At 46.1% G+C, this 20,560-nt stretch overlaps 1 protein-coding gene across 49 annotated transcripts in view; it reads right to left on the minus strand.

Moving 5' to 3' along the window:
* The window catches only part of PTK2 (protein tyrosine kinase 2), a 192,950-nt gene that overhangs the window by 123,718 nt on the left and 48,672 nt on the right, over positions 1–20,560 (minus strand). For 35 of the 49 annotated variants that reach the window (XM_086337508.1, XM_086337504.1, XM_086337498.1 and 32 more), the window contains one exon: positions 6,212–6,438. In XM_086337508.1, the coding sequence (XP_086193634.1) occupies positions 6,212–6,234 (23 nt within the window). In that variant the 5' untranslated portion in view covers positions 6,235–6,438. Of the gene's footprint in view, positions 1–6,211; positions 6,439–19,569; positions 19,920–20,560 lie in introns of those variants that run through there. The other 14 variants (XM_086337463.1, XM_086337459.1, XM_086337495.1 and 11 more) reach the window with 2 other exon arrangements.

Consider the following 20,560-nt stretch of genomic DNA (forward strand, 5'->3'; position numbering starts at 1 on the left):
CCCCATCCTGAACCCTCCTCCCTCTTCCTTCCCCATACCCTCCCTCTGGGTCGTCCCAGTAAAAATCATTCTGGCTCTAGAGAGGAGAAATAGCTAAAAAATAAAGTTAAGGACACCTAATAAAAATAATTGCAGCATTTTAAGGGGAAAAAGTGGTGGTTTGAATAAGGGGAGTAGACACAAAAATGGATAGAAATAAATGTACTTTAAAAATATTTTGTAGGTAGAATAACCAAGATTTGGTGACCTTGAGAAGATATCCAACACGAGGATAAAAGAAAAGGAGATTAATGCATTCTGCCTCAGATAGATAAGATGTTTATGTCATTCAGTGAAACACAAACTCATGTGAAGCGGTTTGGAAACAGGACGGCGAAATGACAAGTACATTTCGATGGATTCAGCTTTTTAGAATATCCAAGTAGAAATGCCCAGTAAGCACTTGGTTATATGGGTCTGGAGTTCAGGAAAGTATGTTAACTGATTAATCACAGGGTAGGATCAGTATACTCTTATTCAGTAGGCTAACTCAGGGCATTTCTAGTCACTCACTCATTTAATAAGGATTCACTGATAGCTACTTGGTCTGAACATTCTTGCAGATGTGGGGTTCTGAGGAAGGCAGACACAGTACCATCCTTATGAGGTTTGGAAACTGGAAGCAGAAGGTAGGGAAAATAGCAGTGGCACCTGAAGCTATAACCACTTCCGTAAGCGGGCTGAATTTGTAGTGCACAATCAGCAAACAGCGTTATTATTTAACCACCACTTCCTTCAAACAGACTCTGTAAAATTTCCCTTCTTTTGTTTTTTTTCCTTTACAACAGTGAACATCTTTGCTAGGTCCTGTGGCTTTTAATCATTTCCATTTATATAAGGAATTACACTCCTTTGAGTCATATATGGAGACTTTTTCTGTAATTCTGTAAGTGTATTGTATTATGAATCTAACCTAAACAGTGTCTCCTCCTAATAGCAAATGATACTGAGAGAGAGAAAAAGAGAACACTGAAAAACTTAAAAAAAAAAAAAAAAAAGTTTATCAATTTGATGGACCAAGATTGGCAGGGTTGGGTGGGGGGGGTGTTTTGTTGTTAAAATTTTAATTTCCAAGGTTACTAACTAGTGAGATGAAGCTGTCATTCTGTTTTTTCTGGAAGTTCCTGTTAGGATTTGCTTGGTTCAACTTGGCCACTTATCATTTAGACAGTGCTCTGAAAGGAAGTGACCCTCTCCTTCCTTGGGTGGAGAGCACTCGTGCAGCTCTGTCCTTCGCGTCCATTTACTCATGATGTGTGCCCCTGCCCTACTCATTCAGTGATCACCTAGAGAGCTAGGTGCTCTGGTCTGGTGCCAGCGATGCAACGATGGCAGGATGTGAGCCTGACCCTTGAAAGTCAAGAGCTGAGCAGAAGGACGTGACAATGAACAACGGAGCAAGAGAATCCGTCTGTGAAGAAGGTAAGGCAGGGAACAAGAGAAAAGGGGTATCTGATGCGTTCAGCTCTCTCCTCATGGATAACCTGAAGCATTTCACTGTTTATTAGAGGAGACATCTGAGGCCATGAGCATAATTCTCAACACTGCCCATCTCATCATTCCTATGAACAGCCAAGTACACTCATCAGGACGACGTGTCTTTTATTATGTCCAGCGGTCACTGTTCTCAGTGCACTCTCCTTCAGGTGCTCTTCACATTCAGGAAACCAACAGGTTCCTACCATATTCTCTGACCACACCTGTACAGGTCGGAACCTATCATCACTCAGCAAAACAAGATGCAGAAATCCAGCCCTGCTCTGGAGAAGGCAGCACATCTCCTGCCCTTGGTCCAGCAGCAGACGCGGGGCCCTCCTAACGGTCCTCAGGACAAAGCAGGCACTTCTGTTTTCATGATCTACAGTCACCCTCGGTTCCTCGTTGCTGCCATAACAAATGGCCACAAACTCAGGGACTGAACTAACACAAGTGTGTGACTGTCCAGCTGTGCAGATCACAAATCTGAAGTGGCTGTCACTGAACTAAGACAAGGCATCAGCAAGGATGTGCTGTGTTCTGGAAGGTCCGGGACAGGTGACAAGGAGCCAATCCCGTAGGTCCCTGGGGGCCCCTGAAGAACAGGGAGCTCCTGGGACTTTTGAGCAGATTACTGACGAGAAGACTGAAGACCGGCACGTGAGAGAAAGACAGGAAGCAGGAAGTAAAAGGGGTGGTGCCAGGACAGAAGGCCGCAAGGCACAGCGGGAGAGGAGCAGGCGGGGCTCCTGCAGGGCTGGCGTTCACTCCAGAGAGGACAGTGTGGAAGGCTCCGAGTGGAGGAGTGATGTGCTCTGGCTCTCGTGTGAACAGGATGGCTCAGGTGGCCGGGCTGTGAATAGACGGGGCAGGGACAACGGGGAAGGCGAGCAGGAGACCGCAGGGCTCCAAGAAAGGTGTGCAGGGGAGGCCCTGGGAGGTGTGGGTTCCAGGTACATATAAAGACAACATGGACAGGACAAGCTAACATACTGGACGCTGGGTGTGAGCAAAAGCAGTGAAAGACGCTGCACAGGGCCTACTTACCTAAAAGAAGGGGAAACCCTTCATCTGAAGCACTGGATGGCTCTTCTGGAGAAGAAAAGTGAAGACAGAGAAGAGAGGCAGAGACACAGTGTGGGAGTGTCAGGTCTTCAACTGAAGATGAGACCAACCAGAACGGGGTGCCGTGTGGACTAAGCAGAGCGCAGGATGGAACCACGGCCACGGCTGTAAGGACTGACAAAGACCTAAGAGGCCAGAAGGGGCTGGCAGGTTGGGCCTGGGCCAGCCTCTGGCATTCACTACAGGACTTCCTTCCGGGTCCACATCTCTTTGCGCTCCAATATGTCATTTACTTGAGTTTTCAAAGACAGCCTACAGAATGAACTTTCCACGTCCTTATCGCTCTTATAGACACCTTCATCCCACCTGTTGGTGGCTGACAATGTACCTGGTTTAGACTTCAGAGACACAAGGTGTGTCCCCCAGGGCCTCTGAAGACCCTGTTTCAGTGCTACCCTGCATCTGGCATCGCTGGTAACAGTCTGATGTAAACATCGCCCTTCTTCCTAAGTAGGAGACTTCTCTGGTAGAATCTGGATCTTCTCCATACGCTAACCTTGGCTCTTCTGCACTGACCCCAAACTTATCTCCAGAGCTGCCTGGAACATGGCGCTGACACTAGCCTATGGTCAAGAGAAGTGATGTTTGTGACCATGAGCTACTGATTACTCGGGCAGGACACACGAGCCTGTACCCCTGCTTAGGAATCATGCCTGCATTTACAACTTGCACCTGATGTTGGCGCCACATGGCCACAGGCGAGGCTGGTTATGGAGACGGAGCGTGCCCGTGTGCCCATCTCACAGACCCCACCTCCTCACACCCAGGAGCTGCACACGTGGCTGGTGACAGCCCGGAGTGTCAAGGCCACGAGGCCCAGGCCTGTGATGTCCACAGCCCTTCAATGAGCACAGTTCTCCTACTGCGGCTGCTCTATACACTCCACCTATTCACAGGGGAGGCCTGTGAATCCTGTCAGCAACCACTATATTATTAGTGTGTAATTAGCACATATATGTAATAGGAGTAAAATTTGTTAATTAAAGAACTGAAAACCTCTGTAATGAATTATAACAAGAATCCTGAGTTTTCCTGGTAAAAAGGAATCTGCAGAGGTTTTGGTTCTCCTGAGTTAAGCAGCCTCTCAGAAAACTACTTTCTACGGAGCATAGCTGTCCAGCAGGGACATAACGCAGGCCACGTACACCATTTAAAAATTTCTAATGGCCACATTAAAAAACTGCAAAAAGGTACAAGTGAATTTAATTTTAATGATACATTTCCTTTAACCTAGTATGCCAAGAACAAAACTAACAGATTACTGATGAGATATTTTACATTCCTTTTTCATATTAAATCTCTGAAATCTAGGGTTTATTTTTACTTTGTTGTTGCTGTTCAGTCGCTAAGTTGTGTCCAACTCTCTGTCACCCCATGGACTGCAGCACACCAGGCTCCCCTGTCCTTCACTATCTCCCAGAACTTGTACAAACTCATGTCCATTGAGTCACTGATGCAATCTAACCATCTCATCCTCTGCTGCCCCCTTCTCCTCCTGCCTTCAATCTTTCCCAGCATCATGGTCTTTCTCTACTGAGTCGGCTCTTCGCATCAGGTGGCCAAAGTATTGCAGTTTCAGCTTCAGTCCTTTCCAATACACTTAGAAAACATCAAGTCAGACTAGCTACACTTAAGTATTCAGTAGTGGCATACAGCTTCCACATTGGGCAGTGCAACGACAGGGTCTGAGACTCAATCTAATTACTAAGCAACTCTAGATAACGATAAGCTATCTCCTTTCAGAAAATGGTTGGCCTTCAGATCCATCTTAATTTACATGAAAATCCTGCATTTTCAGATGTTACAGCACTAGATAAAAGTGGGTTATGAGTAATTCCCACCTGCCATCACATTGATCCAGTATCATGTGGATTTCATGCTATTCCCGGGGAGGGCTGGGGTCAATCCATGCCAATCGAGGTTTCTCTGCCTCATGCTGAAAATCAATCACCAACTGCTAAGACTTGCTAAATTCTAAACACTGATCAATTACTGTGAAGTAGAACAACTTGCTCTTTGGCCTCATAGATTTGCTAATATTGATCTTCACAGAAGTCTGAGAAATATGTTCTCATAACTTATGTGTTTCTATCTGATTTAAATTTTTCTTCACAATACAAATGTTTTGATGCTGGTAAGGTTCTAACACTGGCTGAAGGCCGACACGTGCCCAGTGATCACTGGTTCTTTCCACGGTATAAATCCTCTCATGTGTAGCACGCATATTAAAACCACAGCACATCTGTCACGGAGCCTTCCCAAAGTGAAACTCCTGATATAAGAAACTCTTAACATCTCCTAAATGTCTTGGGAAATTCATAACCTTTGAAAGGCTCCCCTCCTGCACAATACTCTGAAATCTATTAAGGTTGATGCAATGGTTTAAAGAATTTCCTCTCTTGTATCTGAAATTTATACAACTACAAAATGCCCTAACAGCCTTCCCATAGACGTTACATGTACAAGGTTTCCTCTCCAGAGATTGCATTTATAAGGTTAAATATGAAACAGAGCTATAGATAAACTAGAAAAAGTCAGCAAGTATCGTAAAAAGTTTGTGAAAAGAGACTATTTCAAGTACAGCACATGGGTAGATAGTGACACCTATTTCAATCCTAAGTGAATGACTCTTTTAATAATCCATTTGAATAGTCAGTATTACAGTACCATAGATGTAACAATATTACATATAGTTTATATGTAATATATAGCCTTAAGTCTAAGTTCTACCACTTCCTTTGTTGTACTTAAAAATAGTTAAGGCGTGTAAGTTAACGAGTAGTAAATTAATCTCGTTATAATAAAAGGGAAGGAGTATATCTGATGGTCCTCCTCACTGGATGCTTGTCCTCCTTAAAGATGAATATGGACTAAGCAGAGGAGCAGCAGGGAGGAGGGGCTTCCTCAACACTGGATCAAATAAACATCCTGACAGCTTGCATTCCGAACTTGGTTTTCAGAGTCTGGTGATCACTCCTTCCTCTCAGCCACCTCTGCCTACGCAGTGCTGCCCCACAGCTCTTCACCACCCACTCTCACCAGCGCCCGGAGGGAGCTCGTCCAGCGACTCCCACGTTCACATGCAGTGACGCCCCGCGGGCCTGGCCCCCGGGACCCACCCGCAACAGACTGGAGGCCATCCAGGCAGGGTCTTTCACATCCCCAGAACCTCGTCAGGCGTGTGTATACAGGAGACATTTGTTTTTTAAGAATCTGTCCTGTCTGGAATCGTGCAAAGAGATTCAAAATTACACTTTCTAGAAAACAATTTATTTTAACAGAATTAGAGGCTGTTTTAATTGTTTTGTTTCCTTACATACTTCAAAAATTTTCTAAAAAGCAGGAAAGAAAAACAAGTCAATGGCATTATATATGATGCAGTTATTTTTCTAAGAAATTTTACATAAATTAAAACTCTAGTCAGTCACATATTAACTCAGTAAGTACTACAGAGAAAAGCTAGCATCGCTGATATATTGGAATAACAATTATTACCCTGCCTTTTCGGTGTGTGCCATTAACATTTAACCTAAACACACACTGAGGGTGTATCCCAGGAAAACATACTCACCCTGACGTCGGTTGCATCTCCATGCCTGATAATACTGGCCCAAGTGGTTGGCTCACTGTTGCTTTCAAAATAATGAAAGACCTTTAATACTCGCTCCATGGCCCCAGGAGAACGCTCCACACCAGTTCCCAGGTGAGTCTTGGTACTTGAACTCGGCGTGTGATTCAAGTTTGGGTCAAGGTAAGCAGCAGCCATTCTTTTGCTAGATGCTAGGTATCTGTCATATTCTGGAGAAGAAAATAAGTTTTATCAGTGTACAATATTTGAAATCTACTGGTTAAAACGGATTTTACTGATACACTAATGTAACAACACTGTTCTTTGCTCTCTCCCTATGACGTGTTGTGTGCAGGTGAGCCTGAGGAGACCTGAGACCTGCACCTGGATAATCACTCTTTCCCACCACCAGCCCCCTCCCGCCACTCCCCCCACCTCCACCCAGAGCAGCACCTGATTCACAGCAGCATAATAAATATTTGTTAAACAAATTACTTCAAGTCTGGGAACCTTATTTCACTTCTGTTCAAAACTTGCTGTTATCTATAAACAATGTAACACCACCACCCCCTTTAAATCACAGACTCTAAATCTGTCAGAAATATCTCATAGGAAAGCAAAAGGTGTTAATTTTACTGCCTATTTTCAAAATCTTTTATTTTAGTGATCTATTTTGCTCCCCAAATTAGACAGTAAGGATGAATAAATATAGTATCAATTGCTTCCTGAAAAGAAACATGCCATCTTTGGAGTGGTCAGAAGAAATGATACACTAGTGGTAAAAAATCACTACAGTTGACCCTTTAATAAGGCAAGTTTGAACTGCCCAGGTCCACTTCTATGCAGATCTTTTTCAATAGTAAATAAACACTACAGACCTACACAATCCCTGGTTGGCTGAATCCCCAGAAGTGGAACCGCAGGTGCAGAGGAGCCCTCACACAGGGGGCTGAGCACAAGTTACACACGGACTTTCCCTGCACGAGGGCTGGCACCCTTACCCTACGCTGCTCCTGGGTCAGCAAGATGCGTGATAGGGAGCGTGTCAGGGAGGCGCTAAACCAGAAACAATGCACAATCCAGATACCCCTGTGGCCAAAACTCAATGGCAAAATCCTAAACCTCTAAAAAGTAGGTCTAAAGTTTTTTGGAGGATAAACCGTTGTGATGTCACCATGATAGAAGCTGCTTTCCATGACAGAATGTGGTTCTGCTTTATCAATTCAAGCTTTGACTTGCTTGTCAAAATTCCATTTGTGCTATAAACTCTCAAATTGGCCAACACCTCCACCTTATCAAGCCTTCCTCGACCTTTCTGGACAGTTCCATGTGCAAGTCTGTTCACCACCACCCACCCTTACTGGTGGTGTTCCTATCTGTCTTTCTGCAGGACTGAGGATTCAGACAGCCTGGCATGTGGGTTGGTCAGTCTGTGGGACAGTGTCCACTATGGAAAGAGAAGTCCTAAGTGCTGTTCTCTGCTATACTGACTCCTCTGCTTCCAAACAATTAAGAGAATTCTCTGCTGTTTGTGTGGTTCTCTACTTGGTTTTGGCCCATGGCTGAAGACATACAACTGGGGCTGCCAACTCTCTGTCTCTAAGTGAGAAGAGCCTTCACCCTCCTTCACCAGAGAGGTGGGCTCCAACTGGAGTTTGTAGCTGCAGCCCTCTGCAATCTGTGGCTGGCTGCATTTTTTTGACCTTTTCAAGATTAACCTGTTACAGGCACCTGTAACTGGTTAATATCTTTTGAATATCTTTTTCAAAAAACTATCAAAGAGGAAATGAAAAGGTTTTTAAAGTTGGTTTACTTGTGTAATTTAGACCCCTATTCTTCAAACCATCAGTGGTAAATGACCAGCTTTGTTTTCATTTCCAACCTGTCACAAACCATACTTTGTAAAATACAATGGAGAGGAATTTCTAGAAAAATGAAATTTAAAAATAGAAGACATACAAAAGCCAAGAACAAAACTTCTATCATTAGAGTCAGTGAACATAAAACTACCATCCAGTTGCTATGGTTTCCAGACGCCTGTGCCAGATTCTGCCCGTACTTGGTCCTACACTGTGGACAGTCCCAGCAGAGCCCCAGTCTGTGGGCCACCATCAGTCAATTCCCCGCTCAGGCACCAGGCTGCCTGGGGCAGCAAGAGGCCAGCGCCCGCTGGACTAGGAAACAGGAAAGCGGACAGCCTGTCAGTGGTGGCTGCCGACCTTCCAGCTTCAGGACTCCCTTTCACTCACAAACTAACTTCTTTCTTGGGAGAACCAAGGCAATCCCAAGGCAGGTAGGTGTGAGGACACAGGAGCTGACAAGCCTTGGCACTGACCCCAAGGCTCATTGCACAATCCAGTATGAACGCTCTGTGAGACAGCACATTAGAAAAAGAAAGAAAAGGACGAGGACCACAACAAGTCTTACTCCGGAGCTGCCTGGCTTACGTTCACTGTACATACTAAGATCCCACCAAGGGAGTAATCTCAGTAAGCTTGTGATGAGCTGGCCCTTTAATAAAGCTGGAGATGCTTGCCAAATTATGAGAAGTGAAGAACGCAAATTGCTACAGCTCAATTTTTTTTTTTAATTAATGACATCAACTAGCTTGAAAAGTTTTAAGAATTTGATAATAACCCTAAAGTAAATCCTTAAACAACCTAGACAAGTGTGAAAGTTTTGTCCTTAATTTTGTTCTTTCACCCATGATTGGGGTTTGTTTTCTCATAAAATGACTAACCTGGGTATCCTAAATGTCCCACAGTGATTTTACTAGACAGAGAAGCTAACATTATTTAAATGTTTGATATTGTAACATGGAAGGATATATATGAAACTCTAGTACTTTGGCCACCTAATGCGAAGAACTGACTCATTGGAAAAGACCCTGATGCTGGGAAAGATTGAAGGCAGGAGGAGAAGGGGACGACAGAGGATGAGATGGTTGGATGGCATCACTGACTCAATGGACATGAGTTTGAGCAAGCTCTGGGAGTTGGTGATGGACAGGGAAGCCTGGCGTGCTGCAGTCCATGGGGTCACAAAGAGTCGGACACAAGTGAGCGACTGGACTGAACGGAACTTGGTATTATGTCAGTGTGTTACACTGTGTATTTTCAAACTCGCCCCTTTCCCAGTGCTCTTCTTCCAATGTGACTCTGACGCCTCTTTCAAGAGGCACAGTCTATGTTCCTTCCCCTCAAACTTGAACTGGCTTAAGACTAGGCTAAGATACACCCTAAGCTAGGTCATTAAAGGCAACACCAAAAAAAAAAAAAGGAAAGAAGGAACCGAGGTTCCCACGGTGGCCCTGGGATGCTCACTCACAAAGTCCACCACCACACTAGACAGAAGTTCAAGCAACCCAAGATCAGAGCTCCAAGAACCACAGCTCCACTGAGCTTCCCACTGATGGGCGGCATCACCTCTGGAAAACTGAGACAGAGCCCCCTCGAAAGACCCACGGGCTCCCAGCTGTGCTGCCGCAGACAACACCATACAGTTGAGACGAGCCGGCCCTGCTGAGCCCTGCCCAGACTGCAGACCTGAACAGAACAAAAAGCTCACATCATCTGAAGCCATCACGTGTCAGAAGTCTTGTTTTCAGCAACAGACAAGTGATACGGTGTATGTTCAACTAACGTATGCAGCAGTGATTCTTCCTTCACCTGGAAGTGTGGGACATAAAACGACAACCAGAATGCTTGCCTCCTTCTTTGCACTGTTAAAGATACAGAGTGAGCATCTTTTCAGTGCCTGGACAAATCTCACATGCCTTCCTAAGGTTGGGTCACCTTCCTTCTACATTTTATTCTTTGTAATTTCAATGTCATGAAACACCTGAGTGCTTCTCTAATGCAAACTTTTTGCCATGTCACTTCCTCAGTGACATCTGTTCCTGTCACAATTATTTTCTTCACTTAAGTCAATAAGACATAATAGACACCTACCTTTACTAAGTTCTTTTGGCTGCAAATCCAGAACGTCTGGCTCAAAAGCAAAGTCAACATTCCTAGAGTTGGCTATTTTTCCTGTAACTTCACGTATGTTCAATTAGAGTTCTACCAAGTTATTTCCACCAGGTAGTTAAAGTTTTTGCCATACTGTGTACTTAATTTCTAAGATCCCTAATTAGTTAGAAACCTTAAAAGTAACTGAATATTGGAGACTTAAAAAAAAAAATCCTAAGGAAATCAAGAATGGCAAAATATAACATATATGTAAAATCCAAATTAATAGAGTGCTGATAAGATAAATGTATTTCAGATTGAAAATTAAAAGCATTCAGAGTATGGTAACCTATTTGTTTATATTTTAACTGTGACCTGTCGTGGTGACAGAAATCAATTCAGGTTTCCTTTCCGGGGGCACCGACTGCAAGGGGCCAGAAGGGAGGCTGCGGGGAGCTGATAACCTTCCAACACGGATTCGGAAGGGGGCAGAAAACCTGGGCCAGGCTATGTAGGATTTATGTACTTTACTGTATGGATGCTGTAACTTCAATTACACATCTTTATTTACAAATATGAGAACAAAAAAGGTTTGTCAGAAGACTCTTATCCAACAACTGACCAAAAGAAACATGCAGTGCCAAAGCACACTAGTTAAAATTAATTGCTCGAGCCACAGTCACAAATCCAGCACAGAAGCAATTCACATGGACACATTTTATAAATGCCAACTGTTCTCGGTATCTGCATTTCTGCCTCTGCCACTCTCTTACTGGCACATGAATGTGCTATTTTGAAAAACAAGTAAAATATGTGATGTTTGCAAATATGAAAATACTCATTTACCATCTTTTTATGAAAGGAGTTTTTAACTGCATTTATGATATATGGCCCTACATATACACATGTACGCATACTCAAGACAGATGTCTTTAAGACTCTATTGAAAAATATGGGACACTATCGCCAAAAAATGCAAAGATACTTATAAGCACAAATTTTTACACGTGGCTGCAAAATTCATTTTTCCTTAAAACTGACACATGAAACCTAGCTCTAAGATTAACAGTCTAACCAGTACCAACATTCATTACAAACAATTAAAACTGCCACTTACTGAGTGGCTCTACATGCAAGGCATAAACACAGAGTCTCATTTAATTTCATTTTCACCACAACTGTTAGAGGCGCACAGTCCTAGCTCCATTAGCAGGTATAAAGTCTAAAATAAAAGTCACCAAAGTCCAGGAACACAAAGCTACTCAGTGGTTGGGTTGTGACTGTCTGAGACTGAAGCTCTGAAAAACTCTTTCAGTTCAGGTACGCTGTAGGGGCCCATCAAGTGGCCTAACGACATTCTCTGCCCCTAAAATCCTAAAGCTCAGTGACACAGTCCACTGCTCTCAGCAGGCACGGACACACAGCTCTTCACCACTGCGTCCCAACAACACTGGCAAGCATCGAATGTATACGACAGATCACGGATGACAGGGAGAATGTTGTGTGAAGCAAGACCCCAGCCTGCACAGGACTGTCAGGGAGAAAGCCTGTGAACTGCACTTCCTGTCGCAGGCACACGTCTGCCACAACTTCTCTGGTGTCAACTGGCCATGGTGGAGTCACACGACAGGAGGAGGGCCATCTCCCCAACGTTGCCAGTGGCATTCCATAAGCAGCTACTGGGATGAAAAGAATGGATGGCAGTGTGGCTGGCTGGAGCGCTGGACAGAATGGGTGCCTGGGTGAACCCGTGCCACACGACACAACCCCCCGCAGGTCTCCTGGGAACAGCAACGCTGAGCCTGTCGCCCTGGAGCCAGGTGACTCCCAATTACCACTGAACACATTAAACATGACAGACTTTCTCAAACACTTCTTTGTCACTAAATCTCCCAGATGAAAGAAACATGGTTAAAATGTTTTTTCTGTATTATTTTATAATTAAAATACTTAATGATGTAAATTAAAGTAGAATTCATCAAAGCAGATGATCAAAATCAATGTAGAAAACATACATTAAATTATTCCTTCAGCACTTTTAAGTTCACGTCTAATACACCACATACAGCATCAAAAAGCTTCGCCTGTTTAGGAAAAGATTCCCTCAAGGAGTCCTTCACACAGCAGGACCGCCATGACCCGATCGCCCCTCTCACACAGTTGACTTGTCTCTTTCACACGGCAGCCCTACACGGTGGCGCCCATCAGTCACCTCACTTACATGTGTGGTCACTAAGGCACAGAGGTTAGGCAACTGCCCAAGTCACACAGCTGCGAGTGTGCATGCTCACTTCCACACCAGATCCCAGCCGGTCCAGGGGCGAGCCACAGAGCCTCAGCACAGCACACAGAGGGTGTGCAAGCCCCTGCCCAAATGGACCCCACGCCAAGCAGTATCACCATGCGATCCCTAGGCAAGTTCAGTCAGCTAGGTTGCTTGCATCAAAAGCACTGAACTACCTTCTAATTTTATTTAGTGTATCAGGTACTTTCCACCTACGAACTCGGCCTTCCCTGGCCCTACATGTAATGCACTCTTCCAGGAACCCCTGACGAGAGGTCCTCTGAGAAAAGCCACCACAGACAAGTGCACTGAGCACACGGTGCTGGGGAGAGGCCAGGGAGAGGAAAGGTCCAGCTCAGACCTGGGACACGGTCGGGGTTCCTACACAAAGTGAGTTCCAAGCTGGGGTCCTGAGAGCGGGCATCAAAACCTAAACCTGACAAAAGACAAGGTGGCTGGTGTGGCGAGAGCGCCCCGGGAGCCAACACGGGGCCAGAGAGGCTTCAAATTCAATCAGCAGGGGAGCAGGACAAGGCCCGGTTGCAGAGGCAGGTTCAGAGCCTGGCCGCTGTTAGGATTTGCACCTGGGCAGGCATTCAAGTCTGTTCGGACCAATCTGAAGGCTTCTGTTATAACCCAGACAGGACTGACTATGGCCTGAGACCAAAGATTTGAAAGCTATAAAAAAAATCCAAGAGGACAGGATTGATCAAACTGCATTTCTAAGACTGAAGGAGACAGTGGCCATTTTTCTGGCTTGGGCAGCTAAGTGGGAAGGTGATAGCATTCCACCGAGATAAGGAACATAAGAGGGGCAGACCTGTTGGTGGAGGGGCTGGGCAGGAAGGAAAAGATCAATTCCGCTTGGTATTTGTTACTGGGAACAACAAGCCAGATGAAGGAGGCACTTCATGCCTCCTGTTACAGGAGGGAACCAGGGAGCCGGGACTTGTGGACGTTTCCTCTGGAAGCGGGATGAGGGGAGGGCCACCACAGCTGCTCGCAGGCTGGGGAAAGGGGGCCTGACACACGCCTCGGACATCGTGATGCGGGTTCTCTAAGCCGTCTAAAACACAAACAGATTTCCCAGCTGCACTCCTAAGGAAGAGGAGTGAACCTGCCTGGGGAAAACACTCCCGCTGGTGCGCTCTCTCCCACAGCGGCAGGGGGTGGGGGGTTGAGGGGGGCGCGGGGGCGCGGCGCAGCACTGGGCAAATCTAAACAGCATGAGGCAAGCACTCCCCGTCTAGAGCTGACCTGCTGTTCACAAATGAAGAGCGACTGTCATAACATGCAGAGATTGATCTCGACTGTCTGATTTGAAACATGCTATTGTAAAGGTCACTCATGAGACAGGGGCCAGGGCTCAGAGGTCTACTTCAATTATTATCATGCCGCATTTATGCCAGGACTGTTCTATGCACTTAAAAATTAAATCATTTAATCCTCTTAATAACCTTCTATTCCCCACTTTCTGGATGTGGGAAGAGAGAAGCAATTTGCCCAAGCCCACAGGCCTGGTGAACAGGGCTCAACCAGGCAGGAGAGCTGCAGAGGCCAAGCCTTTGCTCAGCAAGGCCTGCCACCCAGGTGTGCTGAGTCCGCACCCTCACTTGACAACTCGGTCACTAGCAGGCCGCAGCGCTGCCTGGCAACACAGCAGCACACAGCCGAGCAGCCGTCCTCACCCTCCGTCGCTGCCACCCCCACGCCCCCATGCAGGCTCTGCCGAGAGCCAGCCGCAGGGGGCTGCTGCTCCTGCCTGCTCTCTCACAGCCAGCTGCCCCGGCCACTTGTTCCTGCCGGGCCCCTGTGGGCAAACGCAGGGGACACACTTCCCTGAGAGTAACGGGTTCTGCACAAACATTTACTGAGCCAACTTCTGCTGCTGCTGCTAAGTCGCTTCAGTCGTGTCTGACTCTGTGCGACCCCATGGACTGCAGCCTACCAGGGTCCTCTGTCCATGGGATTTTCCAGGCAAGAGTACTGGAGTGGGTTGCCATTGCCTTCTCCTCTAGTATGGATTTAAAAAGCCATAACTCTAACCTGAAGAGCATTCAGTCTAGTTAGGAGAGCTGCACACACACACACACACACACACACTCTGTCTCACACATGTGGCTGATGACCGCTATAACAAGTATTATTTAAAAATTAATTGTAAACACTATTTTTAAAGATCAGTATCACTAACCATAAAGCCACTAGAAAGAACTCAGTAGTTATTTAGTTTTCAAAAACTCTGCACCACCCTTCTCAAGGCTTCTGGCCACGCAGACCTCGGCTGCTGCAGGCAGACAGTCACCTGCCCAGGAGGCTCCTGACCTCCTGAGCGAGGAGGAGGCCGAGAGCAGGACAGACCGGTTCCCTCCTAGGTGTGCATTTCACCGCAGGGGGGCAGGGGAGCATGCGCTGGTGAGGAGAGTGAAAGGGCAAGCAGGGGAGTAGCAGGAGGGTCCCATTTCACACAAGGTGGTCAAGGGGGTACACTCATGTCTTACTGCTCAAACCAGGAGAACTGGCAGGGCTGAGGGTGGTGAGTGTTAAACAGATAAACCGGGGCACACACTTTCCCCACCTTGCCGAGAAGGGCATATCTAAGCCAAAACCCCATGTCCTGCTAAAGCTCTAGAGCCACGTGTGGAGAAAATCCTGGGAAGAACGAGCGGCCCCTTCCCCAAACACAATGAGGATGAGTGAAGGGTCTGAATCCCCACTGGACCAGCCCTGTGGGTGAGGGAAGCAGTGCCAACAGGACTCTAAACAGGAGTGAAGAGGGTTTACGGCGATGCTCCGGCCACGACATCAGAATCCTGGACATGGAACGCACCCCTGCTCCTCACCGTCCCCTCCCTCCCTGCCCTCCCTGCAGCAGCAGAAACCTGTTACTGTCATGTTCCTGGTTTACCATAAACCCATACACCAGACACACCTGCTCCCTGAGGGGGACACAAACAACTGCACCAACACTTACACAGTGAAGTCCCTACGAAGCGAGGAAAGGGACCAGCACCAGGGAGACACTCAGGGAATCGGAGCCGGGTGGCTGGGGCTTCACAGAGGGAACTGGGACCGGAGACGTGTCCCAGGAGGGGGACTCGCATCCACACCTGAGGAGGAGTTCAAAGAACTGACGGATGGCGCCCGAGGGTGAGGGGGCAGAGGCAGACGATGTGTGCCTCCCGTGGGGTGGGGTAAGGGGAGGACGGTGCCTGGGGAGGAGGCGACAAGGCCCGAGGCCCGGCCACGGAGTCCCGGGCTTCAGAGGTGGGCAGAGAATTAGCAAGGAGAGCCCTCAGAGAAACATGGTGCAGGGCAAGGCTTCCCTCCTCACCCCCTCCAATGGCCTTGCGCAGCTCAAACTACCGTCAGTGGAGAAGCCCAGGCTCTCCAGAACACGCCCACATCATTCTCAGTGCCTCTGTGTGCGATCCCTACAGCACGGAAGACCCTCCCCACGCTCTCAGCTGGAATCAAAGATGCCCCAGACTCTACCAGTTCAGGTTTCTTTTTCACTAAGCAAACAACTGCTGAGTGCTGTTAATATGTCCCACCATGGAGAATCAAAACATAACGAGACCTGAGCCTGGCTGCAAGAACCAGGTAACAGGAGACAAGCAACTAGGCAGAGCTGTGTGAGTCACCAGCTCTCACCCTGTGTGAGGGCAGGGCCCAGCGAGAGACAGAGGGCCATACGCGGAGCAGAGGCCTGAAGGCATCACGGGTGAAGAAGGAAAGTTCCAGCAGGAACAGCAACAGCACAAGAGGCCAACAAGGCCAGCCCAGCAGGGGCCTCTCAGAAAGCTAGGTGCGCACAGAGCTGAGAGGCTGGGGCCTGCAGGAGCTGGGGAGGGGAAGAGAGAGCAGAGGAGAGGCGGGCAGGGCCTGCTGCATGTGCAGGGTGGACGGGACCCACTGCGGTCAATGTGCACTGGGGGCTGCTACATGGGGGCACTGCTCCCTGTGCTGGGCACTCAGAAACTCAGGTGTCCTCTGGAAAGCATCTGATTTCTTTGACTGTAAACATGCAGATATCTAGATAGTTACACTGTAACTATAAAATGGTTTATACAGTTATATAAAAATATACTTTTAACCTATCTCCCCCACAAGTCAATTAGCTCCTCAAGCTGTCAGACCACATGGCTGTGGTCCCACAGGCATGGCAGAGGATCAGGAGGTAATTCCCAGAGCAACCATCAGACCCTGGGAGCCGACCCAGACCCATCTGTTGAGAGAACTAGAATGCAGCACGTGTGCTGCTACAAGAGGAAACGCAGAGACCAATTCACTGCTTTTGTTGAGCAACTTCTAAGGCAAGTGGATTAGCTGACTCTACATAGAATTTGCTCATTCATTAGGTAATATTTATGTATGCCAATTACTTGCCAAGCACAAAGAAACTTGACACAACCCCTGACTTTGTGAAGTTTACCAGCCAGCAAAAAGATCAAACAAGTGCAATACACTATGATCGATAACAGTAAACACAAGACGGAAGCAAAGACTCAGGAGGCAGCATCAGAGAGAAGCTGGTTTAGCGGAGACCTGAGGGCAGGCTGGAGCTGGCTGGGCAGAGGGGCGAGAGAAGAGGCAATGGCAGGTGCAGGAGGCACGAGAGCAAAGACTCTGGGTGTCCTGGGCGCTGAACAGTCAACAGGGATGAGCGGCCAATGGCCCAGAGCTGGAGACGAGGGCAGAGCCAGACGAGGCGCCCTGCAGGCTAGGTGAAGGGGCTGCAGCTTCACCTCATTCTAGAGAGAAGCCACCAGGCAGTTTTAATAATATCACCAGATTTATGTTCCTACAAAATCCCTCCAGCAGGTATGTGAAGGCTGAACATGTGAGGACATAGGAAGACAGACAGGAAGCAACTTCCACAGCCCAGAGCGGGGGAAGGTGAGGAACCGTCAGGATAAAAAGATGGATCCATTATACACGGAGGAAGGTATCAGAGAGGCACCCTGGGTCTGGTGGCATGATGAACTGAGTGGACGGAGCTTTGACACGTTTATTAGACAGAGGATCTGGGGAGGAACTGATTTCAGTGGCAACAAATAAGAAGTTCCTCTGCGGCTGGTATCAGATGCTTATGAAAAACATGTAGATATCAAGAGACAGCTGACCCCTGGACTCTGAGACACAGAAGAGAAGAAGGGTTATTCCCAGAGATGGACAGATGGATGTTTAAAATACTGATATAGAAAAAACATGATTTTAACCACAGGATCCAGAATCACACAAAGGAACTATTAATAGTATATTCAATTTCAATCTCCCACTGAAAGACAGGGGTGGGGGGGAATCAACAGCACATTTGTTCCTGACAACCAAATCTGACACCTCTCAATCCTTCCTAGTCTTTCAAAAAGACAAAACAAACAATGCACACACTGAGCGAATCAAAGAACTTTCCAAGGAGGACTTTCTGTGCTTAGTAGCCTTGCAGCCAATTACACGGCACTGTAAACATTTACACTTACTTCAATAGTCTGAATTCAAACTGTCTTCAAGCGTAGGAAATTATGACATAGTTGAATACAATTTATAACAACGTCTTCTTAAATATGTTAAAACATGTTAAAATACACTCTTCCTCAGGTGCAATCTAAGGCGGGTTCCCTAACATTAACTTCATCAGTACAATAATGTTATTACAGAAAAGACTCCAGACTCTTTTAAGGATAAAGGTTTCAGGTCAAAGTACACGAATATGGGTCCTACTACTCTTAGCCTGTTCTAGTAAGGATCTCACCCATCTTATATCTGGCCATGGCTGTTCTATGAAGTTAATGTGACCGATCAGAGCCAGTGTGAGCTTCAGGACATCCAACTGCAGACCGAGCTTTGGATACACAGTCTCTGGGTTTGAGGTCTGTCTCTATCTAAAAGTAGTGATTTTACACTTGAAAATAACCAATGCAGCCAATTCCTGCATAGGAACACTGCTGTCTATATCACACAGCAAAAAATAATCGGGATGAACACCTACGGGTGAGAGAGTAAGGAGAGAAGGCAGAGTGGCCTGTCCTGAGACCGCGCCTTCGCGCTGATACCCACGGGGCCCTGGACTCGGTCCCAGGAGTGGACAGGGCACAACCCCCCCACCGCCCCCGCCCCCCGCGCTGTTAAAACCTGCTCTGCAATGATCCACCTGAGAAGATGCCTGTTCCAGCCCTACAGGCAGGCGGACCTGACCTCAACACCCTCTCTACCTTTTCCCTCTTGTGTATAGGTGAGCTCTTTTCTCACACCCACAGCCCACCTCTATCAGAATGATATTCCAATAAAAACACCTCTATTTATTTACTCTGCAGTCAGCAAACATAATGGAAAAATAACTGCCTGCAATCGATTGCTCTGGGACAAGCAAAAACACTATAATCTCTTCCAAAGTTCATACTTCTAGTAAGATATTTAGATTTTTTTTTTCAATAATAAAATATTCACTAGTAAAGTAAAGCAGCGTACCCATTTTGGTCTTATTCATATGTGAATTCATATGTGCATTCTTAACTTCTAAACGTGTTCCTCAAACACGTGTTACAATGAAATGCTACATTTTGTGTTTTGATTTTTATATAACTGAAGCCTCTAACCACATTACAAGCGAAAGCTAGTTATTCACAGCCCTGCCAATCCTTAGAGACAAGCCCACCTTGCAACAACAAGGAGTTTCCAAATAAATATACAATCTTTACAGTGAGTAAAGGAAACCAATTTTTGAAATAGGAAAATCTATGTTATTCCTTTTCCTATAGTCCTGTTTAAACTAAAAATTAGTCTCTATCCTTTAAAAACTTCCACATGGAAGAATGAATGAGGACATCTTAATTAAAACTCAAAATAAAACATGAAACTAAGAGACATAGGACAAGCTATAGAAAAAAAATATTTTACTCACTTAAATGCATTTTCATAAAAACAATTTTATTTACTATTTGAAATGCTCTCTAAATGGTTTTATGCAATAGCTGCAAACCCATAACAAATAATTTCCATTTTTCCTTAAATTTAACTGTAAATCTATTTGAAATAAGTCCTGATAAACTCTTATCCACCTTTTTAGTGCAAAAGCATGTATCTAAATAAAACTTAAACTGAACAGATCTTTAAGTTATTTATACCTTTAGCCCAACACACTGGAAACGGACTACAGCCGCTCTTCTCCATAGACAGCGCCTGGGGTTCCAGGGCCCCTCGGCCCGCCACTCCCAACAACATAAGCTCGGTCCTAGAGAGACCATGCCAGGAGTCCGCACACCAAGTCCCGGCTCATCACTCCCACTGGACTTGCTTCGATCCACATTCAAGACTAAGCTTCCCCTCTGCGCTCCTTTTTTCAGAGCTTGAGGCAAAATTTAGGAGGTGTTCCTTCTGTAATATTTTCCAGCAGCTTGAAGAATGCCTCTCAGTTACAGAATCTTCTCAAGCTTCTGCAATCTGAAACACAGACCGTCCTGGCCGGATTAAGCTCCTAAACAGAAAGAAACCAGCAAGTAACGTGACCCCAAGGATCTCTGTTCCTAGATTCATTCAGGGAAGGAGGGCGAGAGGGCGGGGAGGAGGGGACAGAAGGAGGAGGGACAGAGGGAGGAGCCCCGGGCAGCCGGGAGCCTGCGCCTTATTAATATGCTAATCTCACCCTTCTGTTCAATTCATCTGGCTGACTTCTGTTTACAGAACTGACAGGCGATTCTAAAACTGGGTAAGCTGCAAATCAAGTCTGACCCAGATCAGGTCTGTAGGTGCCTGTGCAAACCATTTTTGTTTTCAAAGTAGTGCTTCTGGCATTTTACCAGCCTAATTCTGACCTTACAGTTAAAAATAATTACCTTAATGAAGTAAGAATAATTCTGAAAATAAAATCCTGATCAACACTAAAACAAGTCTGTAAAAACTATGTCCATAGGAACCCAAATATATTTGAGATTAAGGTATTTCTTCAGATTGATACTTGAAAAGTAAGTTTGTAAATTTATAAAAACTATCTAGAAAACACATAACAACAAGAATGTGAGGTTGCTAGGTACTTTCAAAATTAGTTTAATGGAATATTGAGGGATCCAAGATGCATTTCTTTTTTTAGCTTTAAAATATAATGGTAAACTCATACTG

This window comes from Bos grunniens, chromosome 14 (genome assembly GCF_055505025.1).
Source record: "Bos grunniens cultivar Pamir isolate PY7600 chromosome 14, Bosgru_T2T1.0, whole genome shotgun sequence".
NCBI lineage: Eukaryota > Metazoa > Chordata > Mammalia > Artiodactyla > Bovidae > Bos > Bos grunniens.